Raw genomic sequence first — 15645 nt, 5'->3', positions numbered from 1 at the left:
GGGCTGTCCAAGATAATTTTCTTTTGAGGGATGATGTTCCCACTTTCACGTGCATGTCTGCCTAAAGAGTAGCTGACTCTCGTCATAATAAACGCAAAGCCACTTATTCTTCTTGGGTCCATTCGACTGGGATTTTCGACTTTCATAATCTTTCTTTTATCTTTGTGGTTGACGGGATGGATGGTTATTCTTCAGACGGATTTGCTTAGAAATGGTCCTCGCCTGTGATGACCGGACATTGACAAAATAATGACAGAAGGGAAGGAACTAGCGTGTATGTATACCCAGCAAACTGCTTTAGCGTAATGCCAATGTCACTCAAACAGCCAGAACCATTTCCTAACCACGAACTCCCATAAACTATTTCGTCCCAAACCCATGATGATAATTGTAACGAGAAGTGAGTGCCACGCAGGATAATATGAACATTTAGAACATTTGTAAATTTTGCATTGCCCTGTTAAGTACTTTTTTTCCAAAGCCTACAGTCAAATTGTTCAGATTTCTTTTGATGTCAAAGCTAGACAATGAAAATCTTGAATCTCCAAAATTTTAGCAATAAAAACTGGAAACTCAATCGCATTTTCCTCCATGTGTGCCATGTGGTTGACATCCAAAGGGTGTCACTTACTGAACAAAGAGTTGAAAGAAAACTAAATCTTCGCTGGAGATTCTGTTGCACGTACAACAACAATGCTCAAGACGAATAAAAAATATTAGCTCAATTTTTTATTCTAGTTTATTTTTACAACAGCTCTCATCACTAGCTTTGTAGTTTTTATTGCCACAAAATCTTTTATGTGGCGACTTGTGTACACTAACCAAAGAGACAAAAGCTTTAATCGGTTTGAAAATGCTAACGTGGTTGACATTAATTTTATTTCTCGGCAAAAACTTTCGACGCGAATAAAATCTGTGAAACACATTGTCGAGATTTTAAAATAAACATAAAAAACCAACCAACGGTCCCCATAAGCCTCCTCTACACATATGCATCTATATCTTACCAACACTCGTCTTCATACATGCGATTAATCATGGTAATATCTCCCCAGGTTAGTGCATCATTTAGTCCAATTATAGGTCTTTCGTGCTCATCCACTTCGTCATATAAAGCGTAGTCCTCAATGTCCCATACTCTCTTAAAAACCAAAATCAATCATTAGAAAAGTAAAGCGATACGAAATCAGTGCTCTTTATGTCCATGAGTGTGCAAATAACACATTATGTGACAAACTAACTCTGGGAATTATTGTGGATTTTCCATTATTGGAGAAAGCGGTTCGACCATAGTGCATAATGCTGGCGTAATTATAGGGCAGGCCAAAGTAATCAAATTCAAAATTCATTCCCATTTCTTTATCAAGTTTGAAATTTTGTTTCTTCTCTGGAATTTTTAATAGGAATACTTGGGTTTATAAACTATAGTAATTTTATTACATAAATGTATGTCCTTTTTAAAAATTGCTGTCCACTTGCCTGGTTTCATGTTTTCATATCGAATTGTAACAAACTGTTCTCGGTCGTTTCGCTGATGTTCATGGGAAAAACCAATCGAGTGAATCAGTTCATGAAGAACCGTGGCGAATTTCCAGCAACCTTTCCCCAAATTGAGTTTCTAGTTCAATTTAATTTTTTGTGATTTAACAAAATACACAATTAATGTTGATCAAAACTAAAAGATTCGATTTGATTGATTACATGAAATCATGAATGAGAAACGGATTATTGTATGTACCTGTTTACCACGATTCATGAACCCAACATGAGCGTAACAACCTTTTTGTGTGTGACTGATGAGCAGGTAACTCTTCTCTTTTTTACGAGGTACAAATTCGAGACAAGTGTTATCTTCAATGGTTTCCATTGCTTCGTGAAGCATGTCGCTGTTTTCAATCGCTGAACATATTCCAAAATGCAGTTTTTACGAACTTTTTTTTAGCACTCTCACGAGTTCAAATTTGATTCGAGATGCTTACACAGATTTCTTTCAATTGTGTATGGAATAATACCATTCGGCCATCTAAATTTTTCTGGTGAAAGTCCAGAACGAGCCTCGGGTCGAAGGAATATCATATCGTCCACCCGCATATAAGCCTCAACAACTTTATTACCTTTTTATTCAAATTGTGAAATACGCTTGATTTAAAATAAAATGTCAAACCTTTTTCTGTAAAATTAGACGAAACGCCAATTACCCCCATGAAACTTATTAATACTGATGATAGACGAAATAACTCAGTAAACATCCTAATGCGATATTAATGCTATATTTATATTCAATATTTAATCAACACTATGTATGATAAGTACAACTGGAAATCTCATCCTGAACATTTTTACATTAAGAGAGAAACCAGGTCAGAACAAGACAAGCAGAAGATGCTTCAATCCACAGACGTGATTACCAATAAAATACATATATGATGTTCATATTATGAACAATCATAAGCTGATGCCATTCAACGCAAAGTAAACAAACAATTATAATTTAATTTCAACCAGTAAAGTCCAATATTTACTATTTATTATTATGCATGACAAAAAATCTCGTTGCATCCCACAACTCGTGTTCTGGGCACCAAATATTTGAATTAATCCAGAATAATTATATTTTGTCTCTCTGAATTCTCATGCAATCAGATGAATACGATCGCATGGGAATTCAGAGTCACACCCTGTTAGGAAATGGGACAATGCAATCAGAGTATGCAATAAAAATCTTGTATTTCCCGTGAAAAAGGGTAGTGTTTCATGTTTTCTCATGCTACATGTCCTGATGTGAGATAGTTAATTCAAGAACCTGTGGATTCAAATGTTGTCAAGGCTGATTGCCGACCGCTGATGTTCAATGCGTGGCAGGAATAATGGTAATTGCTCCCCTATTTATTTTCGAGCACGAGACAACAATCTAATTTTATAATCACCCTTTCAATTCAAAGACCATAAAATGCCACATGCTTTCACATGAATCCATTGTAAAAGTCTAAATTTACATTGAATGCACACACCGATCTGGAGTTCCCCTTCTACCTGCACCGGATATTTGATGCAATCAAACTGGAAATTCGATTGCCCCATTTTCACAAGTATCAACATAACAACAACCAAAACATGCAAAGCAAAACTTTTTATACGTCCCGACTCAACTACCACACACAAATTGGTACAATGGGGTGGCTTGACTTTTACGACGTTCCTGTTTAAAACATGTATGCGGAGAACAATGCGAGAACAAAGAGCGCAACTGGTACCTGGAAAAGCGTTTCATTCATGAACAACGATCGCATATTTGCAGCACGTTTTCTCAATTGGTTATTATTATTATGGGATAATAGAATTCCGAGTGTTTTCCCACCCAAGTCATTCTCAGCCAACAACAACAGGCAATCTGTATCACTGCCGCACTTCATATGGCGTTTAGGCATTCTACTTAAAACTTGGTTGGTAGAGTTATTATGTAGCGATGAGGATGATTGCAATTGTACTTTTGTAGTGGCATTTGTTGTGAGAGAGCGTGTGTTCGTGCTATCGTATGTCAAACCCCATTCCCACGGATTTACTCTTAAGGTTCACATATGCTGATCTGTATTCAAATTGCTCCACCTTTGCCCACCTATCTGCCGGATCAATCAACCTCTCCATTTTTGTGAATGATGACTCGCAAATTCATGAATGAACGCGAGGCAGGAGGTGATGTATTGACCAGCCATTTCTCTTGTTCCTTTGTCCCTGTGCAATTACTGACATTAATAAATATGCATGCAACCACTCATCCAATCCACATGTTGCATTAACAAGTGGTCATGTTATCGTCATTACAACATTGCTTGTTTATAAGGTCAGTTCGCAAAGTTATTTGTAAATAAGCTGCGAGCGCTTTATTTGGCGAACCAATATCGCAATAAATATATGAGCCATTTCATGATTAATTAATTTTGCATAGTAATTTGGGTATTACTGTGTGTGACATGTGTAGCATTTATAACTGACACATTTTTGTTTACATTTAAGAATCCACGATGATAACTGAATAAAACCAGCTTTGACTGGTTGCTTTCTTACTACGAAAAAATCTCAATATCATCTAATTACTCGAATTACTTGTCTAATTTCAAGCTTTATTGCCATTGCATGTACATTTGTATTGTTAGAAAAAGGGATGAAATGCAATGCGGGAGATAAAAAGATATAGTGCTCCGGACTGTAAAGGAGTACGAGTGTAAGATAAACAGGGGCAAGTTGACATATAAAAAATAACTGGTCACACAAATCCACTCAGCATTTCGAAGGGAGCGATTGTATATGTAATTGAATAGCGTATCTGATCAACTCAAAGAAACCCACCCCACTTCTCCGTCCACTACTCAACAATCAACTCGAATAAGTGTCTCGGCCCAGGGAAAGATGAGAAAGAAAGTGCACAACGCAGACTTAATTCTCTCGACTAATCTCCTAAGCATGTTGAAAGTCGTCGTCGTCTACATATAATCAGGCTCATATTTCAAAAGACCCATGTTAACGCTCGCATGCAGTGCCTCACAGAGTTGCGCTTACGTAAGGCTCCAATCACAACTCGAGATATACACATAAATAAATATGTGCTCATAGCAGACGAATGTCTGAATGCACGAGAGCGAGGGTAGTAGTGGTAAAAAAAAGTGGACAAAAAGCGAGCGCAGTACAGTTGCATTGTTGTGTTTTACGACTGCGTGTGTGGAGTAAAGAAAGGGCTGGATGATGGGGTTGGTAGATGCCTGCCTGCCTGGCCATTTGTTTGGCACGAGCTGAGGTATTGAAAATTGAACAGAAGGCCTGGCAGTCGTGGGAAAAGTGGAACCGTGGGAAAGTCGTCTCACTCCGGCTTCCGTAATGTAAACCGAGACGATGTCTGTATAAATACCAACCACACCATAAACATATAACTATAGCTCACTTAGGCAAACCACTTCTTCTCCATCTTCGTATTCAGCTATTCTCAAATTGCATGGACAGCATATGCGCCTGCTTACACAAAGCAGCCTCATCATCATCATCACAATTTTCTTCTTCTTCGTTGTCGTCGTCCCAGGCCGGTTTATCGGTACTTAACTTGCTTGGAGTCCAAGCGTTGCCTGCGTCCAACAACCGTGAAGCCTTCACAAATATTATGGGCAACAAGAACGTTTCTTCATGTGTAGGTGCGCTGAGCTCACGAAATTCAATACCCAATATGCTCAACGAGTTTAAAAATTTAAACTTCACTTCACTATATCCCTCATTTCTAAGACACCATCGTCATCATCTGTGTGTGTCCAATCGAATGTGGTACATGTTCCGTCATGGGATGAAATTGGTTACACTTCTTTAACAGCCACAAAAAGGCAATATCAAAGTTAATGACTTTGATTGCTTTTTCTATTTGATGGCTGTATCTCTAATGGAAGTGCACAACCTCCCTCTATTTTAGGGTCTCGTAACTGACTTTTCATACTAAAAAGTCTTTGCGATTGATGACTTTGCTTTTATAGCTTATCCCACTATGGTCACACACCTTTAGTGGCACACAATTCTCAGATTTCCCTGGTATGAAAAACGTAATGCACACACGTATGTATGTACGTACGTGTACATAAATAGGTACTACAAATTCATAGGTAATGCAGATTAAGAAATGAGAGGAAGTTATGCTTCATGATTATGAGATTATATTCACATGCGGCAGAGATCTTGAGCTTTTTCTTTTCACTGTGAATTATGTGGCTCAGGTCATCGGGACGGTGCTACTATTATTACGCCTTCCTAATTTGCATTCCAATTTAAAGACTATATTATGAAGAATCATATCTCATCATTAAGTTGAAAGGAGCACAAAAGAGGTTAAAATTTTCCAGGAGGAGATTAATTATAATCCTATATCGTCGTCCTTCGGTATAACTTGATTTAGCTTAAAGTTCTTCCTGGACATGAAAATGCCATATTTAGATGACAAATTTTCGTAATACTTAAAAATCAGCCTTCAAAACGGATTAATATTTTCAACCCTTTGAATAGATTTGGGCGTATAGAAGCTCCCTCCTGTAATTTCCTTTCTTCGGTTTTAAAATTATGGACCAGCAACATAACTGATTTCTAATCAACCATCCTCAGTTAAATCCTGCTACCGATTTTAATCTTTCAGAAGACATAAATAACTACAAACTTGAGGCTCATCATTAGTGTGCATGATAACACGAGTGTCTAATCCACCTGTGCATCAAGTACCCTCTCGATCCTCTGCCTGCCGAATAATATCTTGAGCTCACTTTATCAAGCCCAACATATAATATGCATACATGCATCTTCGTTATCGTGCTTCATTACGGTCTCCGTTCTCATTGTTTCCCTCCATTCCACTCTAATTGCTATAATTTCCAGAAAATCGTAACGGCTGACCCAAACACAATGTGTTTTCTATTCTGTCGGAAGAAGAGGGAAGCATATAGCCACACAAAGCTGTGTATTTATTTACTTTTGTATCTCATCAAGGGCAGCATGTTCGTGTTAAGTTTTAAGTGGACGTTGCGCGAGCGAGCCAAGAAATAAAGGACGAAGGGTGCATGGATTTGCATGGTAATGAGATTTTTTTCTTGGAAAACGTGCCCAAAAGAAATGAATCCTCACAAGTCAAGAGCTTTCAGCCCATAACAATAAAACATTGTTCTTGCTGCTGCCGGGGTTGGGGTGAGTTTTTTTTGTGGTGATATTAGTAAATTAGACGGAGGAGTAAATGAAAGCAATTTCACCCTGATGCTCCTCCGGGCTGACATCGATTTGGTGATAGAATGGAAGCACGGACAAGTGAAATCCACCCTCCCCCTCAACTTGTTTAAGACAAAAGGTCTCGAGAGTTGTGTGTGTGTGTGATTTTCATGATGTGCGTCAAGATTTGATTACGACCGAGTCATGCGAGTACGTGAGACAATGTGGATATTCTACTCATATTTCTTGTACAAATAAACAAAATAATTCCCCACCCTCTTGCAGCTAATGTAGTTTTCCAAAATGTAAATTATTTGTGTGATTGGCATCGAATTTTAGAATCTTGTTGAGATTATAAGATACACAGGGCCACGTAATAATGTTGTAATTGATGAAAAATGTCCTTTGGGATAATTTTTCAGCGTGGAAACGTTTTTTCGAGATGAACAATAACCAAGTAAAAGTGAGAAAACGTATTCCGAGTTCTTTGTCCGGACAATCAGCAATAAACCTTCTTAAGGCAGTTACGAGGGTGCTGGATTGGCATTGTTGAGCAGATCTATTCAAAAGGTAGATAGGATTGGCATCATTGCACGCTTGAATTGGTCAATAGATCATTATGTGTCTGTAATGGGTTTCGTCAGGAGATTGCGATTAACAAGGAGAAGAATGGGTATAGCTAACTAGTGGAAGTAAGTAAGTGAAGTAAGTAACGAGTATATATAACAAATAAACCAAGCATTATGTGGAGTGTAGGAGGGCATAAATAAATTGTGGAGATTGTGATGTGTGGGAACTTTTCTTTCTGGGTTAATGTAAATGTTTGACACGAGCAGGTGTTCATTCCTTCGAGAGAAGATTATTTCGTGGAGGAGAGTGTTTTCTCACAGATCTCAGCTCTCCAAGGGTCGGTCGGTAAGAATGCGTGGGGGTCGTTTCGTTTCTCTGGTGGTGGTGGTGGAATTGTACCCTGTCAGCCTTTTCAGTTTTCCTGGTCGAGCCTTTCCTATGTATTTGTATGACCCTTCATTTGGTCAATAGCCCAGCACTGATAATAATAATAATAATAATTCTACAGCAAAAACGTATTCCAGGAGAATACAACTATCTAGGAAGTAACAACTACCTAGTAGGATTTTCTACCGCCGCTCTCTCTTATGCGGTGGCTTCGTCATCATTATCATCTCCACTTAAAACCCAATCTCGGGTGGATGTAGGTAACCTACGATGCGTATAAAACTAATGGAAATAAATGTGGAGGGAGTACTTGAAGGGTCGCATCAACGCTAGGAGCAGTGGAGGTATATTTACTTAGCACGAGATAGATCGGCCCCCAGAGAGAGCGAGAGATTGCAGGAATAAGGAAGGAAGAAAGGAACGAGAGTGTGTGGTTGGGGAAGGCCCTTGGGCGACCCTACGGCATGGCGGTCGGTGGTGGGTTGTGAGCAACGTTTGCATCCAAGGGCTTACATTTTATCCCCGTAATATTGTAATGGAAAATGGTCCGCGAGTGTGCTTGGCAGACCAACTGACACGTTCCGGGCATGATAAAAGAGAACTTCACTGCTCCGACATCCACATTCTTGCCACAACCTTTCGCCCCAACGCATCTCGTCGCATCTCTCCTCTCGAGTTGTTTAACCACATTGCAAACTCACACGAGAACCATTACAAACCTGACAAAAAAGTGTTCCACTAAACTTAACAAAGTAAATCAAAATGTGCCATGTTTCAAAGGATCTTACTTTCTCCGTCGTGCCGGTGGCTGCCATCAACCCTGCACTATTGCAGCAGTCAAATTTACTAAATTTGAGCAAACCGGTAAGTTGAAGTTTTGATTAGATTTCGATAAAATTAAAGGAAATTAATTCGGAACAAGCTTCTTCAAAGCGGTTTCAGTGTTTATTTTCGTGTACAAATATATTCACACGCAGTCATACTTATGATATTTTTATTTTGATTTTATAGAGTACCAGACTAAGTCCATTCCGAAAAATCGCCAAATCTGCTCGCATCAACTTGAACCGTTATTGGGGACTTTTGAGCCAGAAGCAGCAGCAACGCAAATCTGGGTCCGTCTCATCCTCAGTATCGTCTGTCATGTCATTGGACTTTGATTTTTCGGCGGAAGAAGAACAGAACCGCATTAATGAGTTACTCGAAGCTCAAGCTAATGCGGAAGAACAAAATTCAATCAATTCACAAATCGAGTACGACAGTTCACCAGAACAACCTCGCCGACTTTTCGTCCGTCAACGAGCCTTGATGTCCTCCGTCTCTTCCTCAATCTCATCCTCATCCTCTTGTCCCTACAACACGGATTTTGACACTATCAGCCAAGACTCTGTATTCTTTTAAATATTTTTATATAATCAAATCAACTCTACCAATCATTTGAGTTTTAATTTGTTTAATCAATTACTTCAATCAGTTTGCTTTCATTAGGATTTATTTACAATCTTATTCTATTCAGTCGCAACCGTTTGCCATCTTTTCGATCCTCATCAGTAATAGTTTTACGATAATTTTATTATTTTTATTTTATGATTTTATTCAGAGTAGATCTCTAATAATGTTGTAGCGAGTAGAAAGAAATATACACATTCAATTTTGACTTTATGAATTCGTATATTTTGTAAACTGTGATACTAGATGTAGTTTGTAGTTTAGAAAATCGACATTTATTCCTATATTGCAATGCAAGAACCATTTCTGTAAAATGTGACATAATTACATGAAAAAAGATGGCGGAATAACAATAAAAAATTCTCTGTTAAAAAGAGACGTAAAGGAGATTTAAACATGTGTACGAATTACGAACTGGTTTAATTTCATCTTATTTTGCAATATTATTGACTGGAATTTCCATCTGCAATATTGTTTCCTATATATCGGCATTTAATACAAGTTTTCACATTTCACATGCATAAGTACATATAAAAAAATTGAGCATTTTAATATCATCTTCTCACCTGGCTCAACTTTTCGCACAATCTGAACCTACAATATGATGCATAGGTTAGGCAATACACGTTACATTTGTACATTCCTGCAGAGCCTGAGAAAATGTTAAGCCACCTGCTTTGAATATCTTTTTCATTCCAGCTGGCTGAGAATTGTAGTTTTTGGCACACCATGGGGTTCACTTCGATTTCGCAAAAATGCAGTTTGGTATGCATGATCCAAGGAATTTAAATTACTTTCAAGTATTTAGTATGAAATATTTCCGAGCCAAATATCATCGTTAATCTTCATGAGGTACAATTAGTTGAGGTAGTTAAACTGAGGAATGAATACCTACACATGCATTTACTTACAATTAGTCAGGTGATGATGCATTCCGAAATAATAGAAATGACAAAGTTGCAAGTGTTCAAGTCGGTCGGATTTATTAGCAAGTCAGAAAAGTGATGAACTTCATTCGAAGCCAACCTACCACGGCGATAAGTGGGAGTGGAGAGGACGTGATATCATTCCAACCATATGGCGAAACATTCTTGCTTTAAATCTCACCGAAAATCTTTTATAATTCATAACTTTACTCAGTATCCAGCCTGCTTAAACTTGAAACAAAGTACATCACGCTCCAAAGCAGGATTTTATTATTCCGTTCTTTGAACATAATTTGTCTTGTCTTCTACCTAAATAATTTCGTTATTGCATCGATGAATTTGATCTGTTCATACATATATCACATCGCATCACATCACATCATTTCCTCCCTCCAAGGAACAATAGACCTACAAAATACTCGGTCAGTTTTTTTGTTCTCTGCTCTGCTGTGCTTTAGGTTAGTTCTCCGTGTGTGCTTTTTACTTCTCTTTCTCGCCTGCCATATGCGACCTGCTTGCATTCCTCAGTAATTTCTACCCACACTTGCGTATGCCTTCAAGTGATGTGGGTACTTTGGCCTACACTTGGTTTGTGATTTTACTATCCTGTGATGGCCATATTGTTACATTAAAAACTGATTAAACCAATCTGGTGGGCGTAAGTATGCAAATGTATGTCGAATATCTGATAATAATCTCATCCCGCCAACGTTTTGTTCATTACATACATTACAAACTATGATTGGCTATAGATATGATCCGAGGTTGAATTATCGGCACTTGGAACATTACCGGAGGTTTCTACCTCTCACAAATTCTGGGTACTTCCCTCGTTATCATTATTATATGAAAAATAGCAAAGACGAATCCTCACAAACAAGTTAATGATTTTTTCCAAGAGCAACCCACCCACTCAAAAGTAAGCAAGCCCGTCCCACATTTCAAATTTTGACTCCTATAGTTTTTGCAAGCGGCATGAAGTGCAGGAAGTGGGAAGGGCGCTGAAATCGTCTTTGGTGACTTGTCGAAAGGTAAATAGCTTGACGATTAGTTCCTTCAAATGATTTTGGGATGAAAAAAAAAGAATCATTCTTCTTGTTTCCATTCGTTTTTGGCTGATTACAAGCAAATCATATTACAAGAAAATCGTACCAACTTACGAACAAGCAATAAATGTCATGTTACGATCTCAAAACGACCCACAGCAAATTCATATGCATTTAGACTTGCGAGATTTTGTGCATCTCTTGTAGGAGGAGGTAATCTCAATATTATTGTGGCTGGGTTGGGTTGCAGTTTTAAGTAATTTGGTCCGTCGCTTAAAATTCAATACCTTTTTGTAATTGTGTGTATATCATACAGAAAGCCAAAAGCTTATTGAACGAACCTCTGCATAGGAACACAATGATCCAATAGCTCAACTCCAACGCTATTGTGTGTTGGCAAAATGTAGTTACAGCCCAGGAAAAGTGGTGTGCTATGCCGTTGTCAGATTCATTACTACTTTGGACTGGAATAATAATATCAGAGTTCCGTCCAGTCCAATGAATCCATCCTCATAGCTGTTCAATTGACAATTCATCTAATTCTTGCTTTCAGCCAAATCCTGTGTGTAGTTGTGTTTCGGTGTGTTCTTCCACCTCAAAAGAGTAAAAGTTTTTGAACAAGTTTGCTAGCCTTGCTTAGTGAAGGCACGCAGTTAAAGACATGGGTAGTAGAGTACGGCATGTATTTGCTAACAATGGGATAATAGATCAGTGAACTGGCTCGGTTTACTTGCATTATTATTCCATTGAGAACGGGGGAAGATTGAGCTTTGGGATTTATTGTCAGGGCTGTTTGGCCTCGACTATATATTACATTTACAATTTCATTTCATTGGGTACACGTTTTCTCTGAAATGAGGAAAGGATCTTTTCCATCTTTCTTAAACTTGGCCAGATCTGTGACTAATTCTTTATATCCATGAATTTTTGGTCAACCGTGACGGGTAATTCTTTGGATTTGGTTTCAAACCCGAGAAAATTTTAGGAACGAAATGGTTGGTTATGGAACTTAGAACTCATTGTGCTTGATTTTAAATGTGAAGGAGGCAAGAAATGAGTCGCATTGTTACAGTCATCCACTAACAAATATGTGCAGGAGGCTAATTTTAATGGTATACATGCATACCTTCGTTCTGTCCACTGGTAAAGTACTTAATTAGCAAAATCTGAAACATTTTGCCTAGTTATCAAGTTATGCAACCAGATAATTAATGAGCTACAAGTTTATTTGTGCTAAACAAGTTTAAATAATTACCATATACGTACATATATGGTTGACTGGCTAAACTATAAATAGAGAAAGTACATAGATTGAGATAATGAGCCCTTGACGAATAAAGAGCACTTTTGATAATTGAACGAGATTGGACACACGAGTGCGAACTTGAGAAATTTTGGTGAAAACAGTAACAGTTAATTTCTCACTCAACAAAACACCATCTTTTTTGACATTAACAAGTGGTCAATAACATGCCCATTTTCCAGTCTTTTTCAATTATCCCTTGGCTTACATTGGTGTCTCACGTGTATTGTAAATGTCTTATGCTGTGAGGAGCAGCCTAAAAAGATCGTTTTGAAAGATGCATTCACTTTGCCAACTTCTATTCAAGGGACGAACTATACTTGAAGTGAGTTAGTTATGTGCTGTGCGAATGGAGCTAAACTCACGAGAAACCCTAGTCTCAGCACAAGGTACTTCAGGAGGCCGTAGGTTTAAGCTCCACCCGCACAGTACATAACTCGTTCACTTTATGTATAGTAGTTGCCTTGTCAGTTTAATGGCTCGGTAAAGGCACCACTCTTAAAATTTTAAAACCTTCTGTACACTTCGAAATCGTCTCAGCTAAAGCTAACTGAGTATGATCTGTATAGAATTTCCATCATTATGATAAAAGCTATAGAGCTGCACGCCCGCACTGTTCGCTTCTATTATTTCGTTGCCAGTGGAAGAACCTACGCAGACAGATTACTTTCTTTTCAAAGATTTTTAAATTGATGAATGCATTGCGTTTCGGAGAGGAACCTCTGAAGTGATGTGATGCTTTTTATTAGTAAACGGAAGAGCTTATCCATACAAAACTGTATTATACTGCACCATTTTAAAGATTTCAAATTGCATCAATTGGAATTTTCAATCAGTTAAAACCATCTCGGTTTAATTACGTAGATGCAGAAACTTTTCCGAATAAACTGAACAATTTATTTAATTTATTTGAAAGTGCGTAATGGAAACTTCACACGTTTACACATGTCTTGTGTTTATATGTACGTATGCGATAATTGATCATCCATCATCACAACAGAACTACATCTCAAGTTCAATTTTTTACCGTGTTGGATCATGATAATTACAAAGAAAGGAAAGATGAGGATTTCAACCAGACTTGAAAAGGTCAGAAATGGGCAGGAATTCGTACCTCACAGCAACTACGCTTACTTACCCACCTTTGCGTTCCTACCTCCAAAGAAGAAGTGGAATTTGAGGCTGATGAGGCTTACCACGTCGATTGCTACCTTTTTGTGCTTTGGTTCTATTGAGTTCTTAATCTCATCTAATCTTCGCTCTTTTCAGCATTTCCATTTTCCTGCTTGGCCATCCATATTATTTGACCCGCATGAAATCCTGATGAATTACTTTACAACAACTGATCCATTAAACCTGTATTTTCACTGTAGCTCGAGCGGAAAAAATGGATTCATTTATTATTTATTCTTATTGATTATTTATTATACTCTATCCATTCAATAATATTCCTTTTACCAATTAATTACGACATCTTACAATGAGTAAATACATATAGATAGTTGCTCAAATGTAGGATGAAAGTTAAATATTTGTTGGTAATACACAAAAAATACAGAAGTTGAAGTGCTAACTTGCTCAAGATTTCAAAGAAGTTCAAATATTTCACATTCAAAAAATAATGCAAAGTGAAGTGTTTATCAGCAGCATATGTACATACTTTGGTAGTCTGAAAAGCATTTTCAATGGAACGCATCATCGTCGTCCAAGTGAAAAGTGTCGGCTTTACAAGAAAATTATTGCCTTAGAATAAGCAATGTCGCAGAACAAGTTTGGTTTGGTTTCTTGAAGCATTGGATGGTCTGCAAACTTGCACGTAAACTTATCTGCAATACATAACAATTACCAATTGTCCTCTTAACCCAGGACCATTTGAATGCCAAGTGTCAGAAAGGGCGACAGATATTGATGAATCGTGGCGTAAATTTAAGACTGTAAAAGTGACAACAAACATCCAACACGTGAAGACTTTGAGGACAAAGGGAACGTTCTCATATTTATTTGAGAGTAATTCAGGAGGCTTAAGGTATTAAGTTGGGAACATGTAAGCAGTTATGGAACACAGAGATTTACGAGTTTCTACTTTGGTAACAAACAATAAACAAGTGGCCAACACGGAAAATTGAGAAAGAGAATGCGATCTTTGAAAAGCGTACACTACGCTCTTTTCTTCAGCAAGAGGCAATTCTACGGTTCCTTCGTTTCGGTGGATCTTGGTCGATCGGTGTGTGACCGGACCAGCCCAGAAATCACAAACAGTGGTGGTACGCCAAAGTGGGAAATAAGTATTATTCTTCTATCATTGTCCTTTTGTACTCGGACGGGGCCTTCAGTGGGCACACAATTTTACCAAATTTTTAAATTGCTTTGTAATATCTTTTGTGCCCAAAGTAATGGGATGTTTTTGGCGTGGCGTGGGCTCTTGTATCTTTGTGGAAATATATACGATTCAATTCAATGCTCTTCAATTTCAATGATGGTATCGCAACATCTTCCCTCCTCTGTAGTAGGGGGTGGGTACACATTCGAAAGTTGGAAACCCCAAAATTCGATTCAATTACGCAAGAATATTCATAAAAAGATTTAGTGTACAATTTCAAAAAAATGTAATCATGGAAGTTGCTCATGAAACTCGGTCAGCATTACTACAGAAGGTATGGAAAGAGAAAGCACTATGAACATTCAGCCCAGAAATAAATCTCTATCTGATTTTATTACCAATCAGTAAATGGCTTTAGGACGGAGTAGTAGTCCATGTCCATGTCCATGTCCATGTCCATGTCCATGTACTACTATGTATGCATCTAGTAATTATTGGGTTTGGGATTTTAGAATTCCAAGAAGACACAATTCGGCAGCACGGCCGGTGCTAAATTGGAGGGACCATAAAGTATGGAATTTCCAGCAATTGTTTGGAAACCTCAACCACCACCGAGAGTGGAGGATTTGACCTGGGCGGTGCCCTATGGGTGGGATGCCACTGCTGCTGCTACTTCGTCTGAGGTCAAGTCAGAGAGGGAGACAAATGATCTCAAATTTATTCATCTCCTCCTTTCACTCGTTCAACCAAAGAATTACTGCCTGCGCAGCCCAGGATCACTCCAACTGTTCCAGCCTCAACCAACCCACGCTCTCCATTCATCCTCTTCAAAGGAACAACATTCGTTTTATTTTCATTTATTCGTTTCACATCTTATTATTACATTTGAAACATAATGGAGGTAACGCTCTTTGTGCGACGACA

At 38.1% G+C, this 15645-nt stretch overlaps 2 protein-coding genes across 3 annotated transcripts; one reads left to right on the top strand and one right to left on the bottom strand.

Annotated features, from left to right (window-relative positions):
* Nucleotides 1-748: 748 nt before the first annotated feature.
* On the bottom strand, nt 749-2343 carry LOC110846917 (astacin-like metalloprotease toxin 5). Of its 2 annotated transcripts, XM_035850061.1 has the most exons (7): nt 2165-2343; nt 1980-2105; nt 1739-1899; nt 1480-1618; nt 1242-1387; nt 1008-1141; nt 863-913 (listed from the first exon to the last, which is right to left on the bottom strand). In XM_035850061.1, coding segments are annotated over exons 1-7 (792 nt in total). In that variant the 5' UTR covers nt 2250-2343; the 3' UTR covers nt 863-912. The 2 variants fall into 2 exon arrangements, with proteins under 2 accessions (XP_035705953.1, XP_035705954.1); XM_035850060.1 differs by having other exon boundaries at nt 749-1141.
* A 5718-nt stretch (nt 2344-8061) lies between these two features.
* Nucleotides 8062-9521, top strand: LOC110847642. The gene is made up of 2 exons (XM_022094622.2): nt 8062-8541; nt 8689-9521. Exons 1-2 carry the CDS (start codon nt 8440-8442, stop codon nt 9076-9078), a joined length of 492 nt encoding a protein of 163 aa, XP_021950314.1. The 5' UTR covers nt 8062-8439; the 3' UTR covers nt 9079-9521.
* Nucleotides 9522-15645: the final 6124 nt, after the last annotated feature.

The sequence above is a fragment of the Folsomia candida genome, unplaced genomic scaffold (genome assembly GCF_002217175.1).
Source record: "Folsomia candida strain VU population unplaced genomic scaffold, ASM221717v1 Fcan01_Sc003, whole genome shotgun sequence".
NCBI classification, from domain to species: domain Eukaryota; kingdom Metazoa; phylum Arthropoda; class Collembola; order Entomobryomorpha; family Isotomidae; genus Folsomia; species Folsomia candida.
Note: the sequence above shows the minus strand (reverse complement) of the source record. Positions and strands in the feature narration are given on the sequence as shown.

Bases quoted from the DNA above. Each gene is read 5' to 3' on its own strand.
- LOC110846917 (XM_035850060.1), bottom strand. From the start codon at position 2,249: ATGTTTACTGAGTTATTTCGTCTATCATCAGTATTAATAAGTTTCATG. The intron at 1,388-1,479 runs GCAAGTGGACAG...TAAAAATTCCAG, and splicing joins ATATGAAAACATGAAACCAG to AGAAGAAACAAAATTTCAAA. The intron at 1,142-1,241 runs GTTAGTTTGTCA...TTGGTTTTTAAG, and splicing joins AATCCACAATAATTCCCAGA to AGAGTATGGGACATTGAGGA.
- LOC110847642 (XM_022094622.2), top strand. From the start codon at position 8,440: ATGTGCCATGTTTCAAAGGATCTTACTTTCTCCGTCGTGCCGGTGGCT. The intron at 8,542-8,688 runs GTAAGTTGAAGT...TTGATTTTATAG, and splicing joins TACTAAATTTGAGCAAACCG to AGTACCAGACTAAGTCCATT.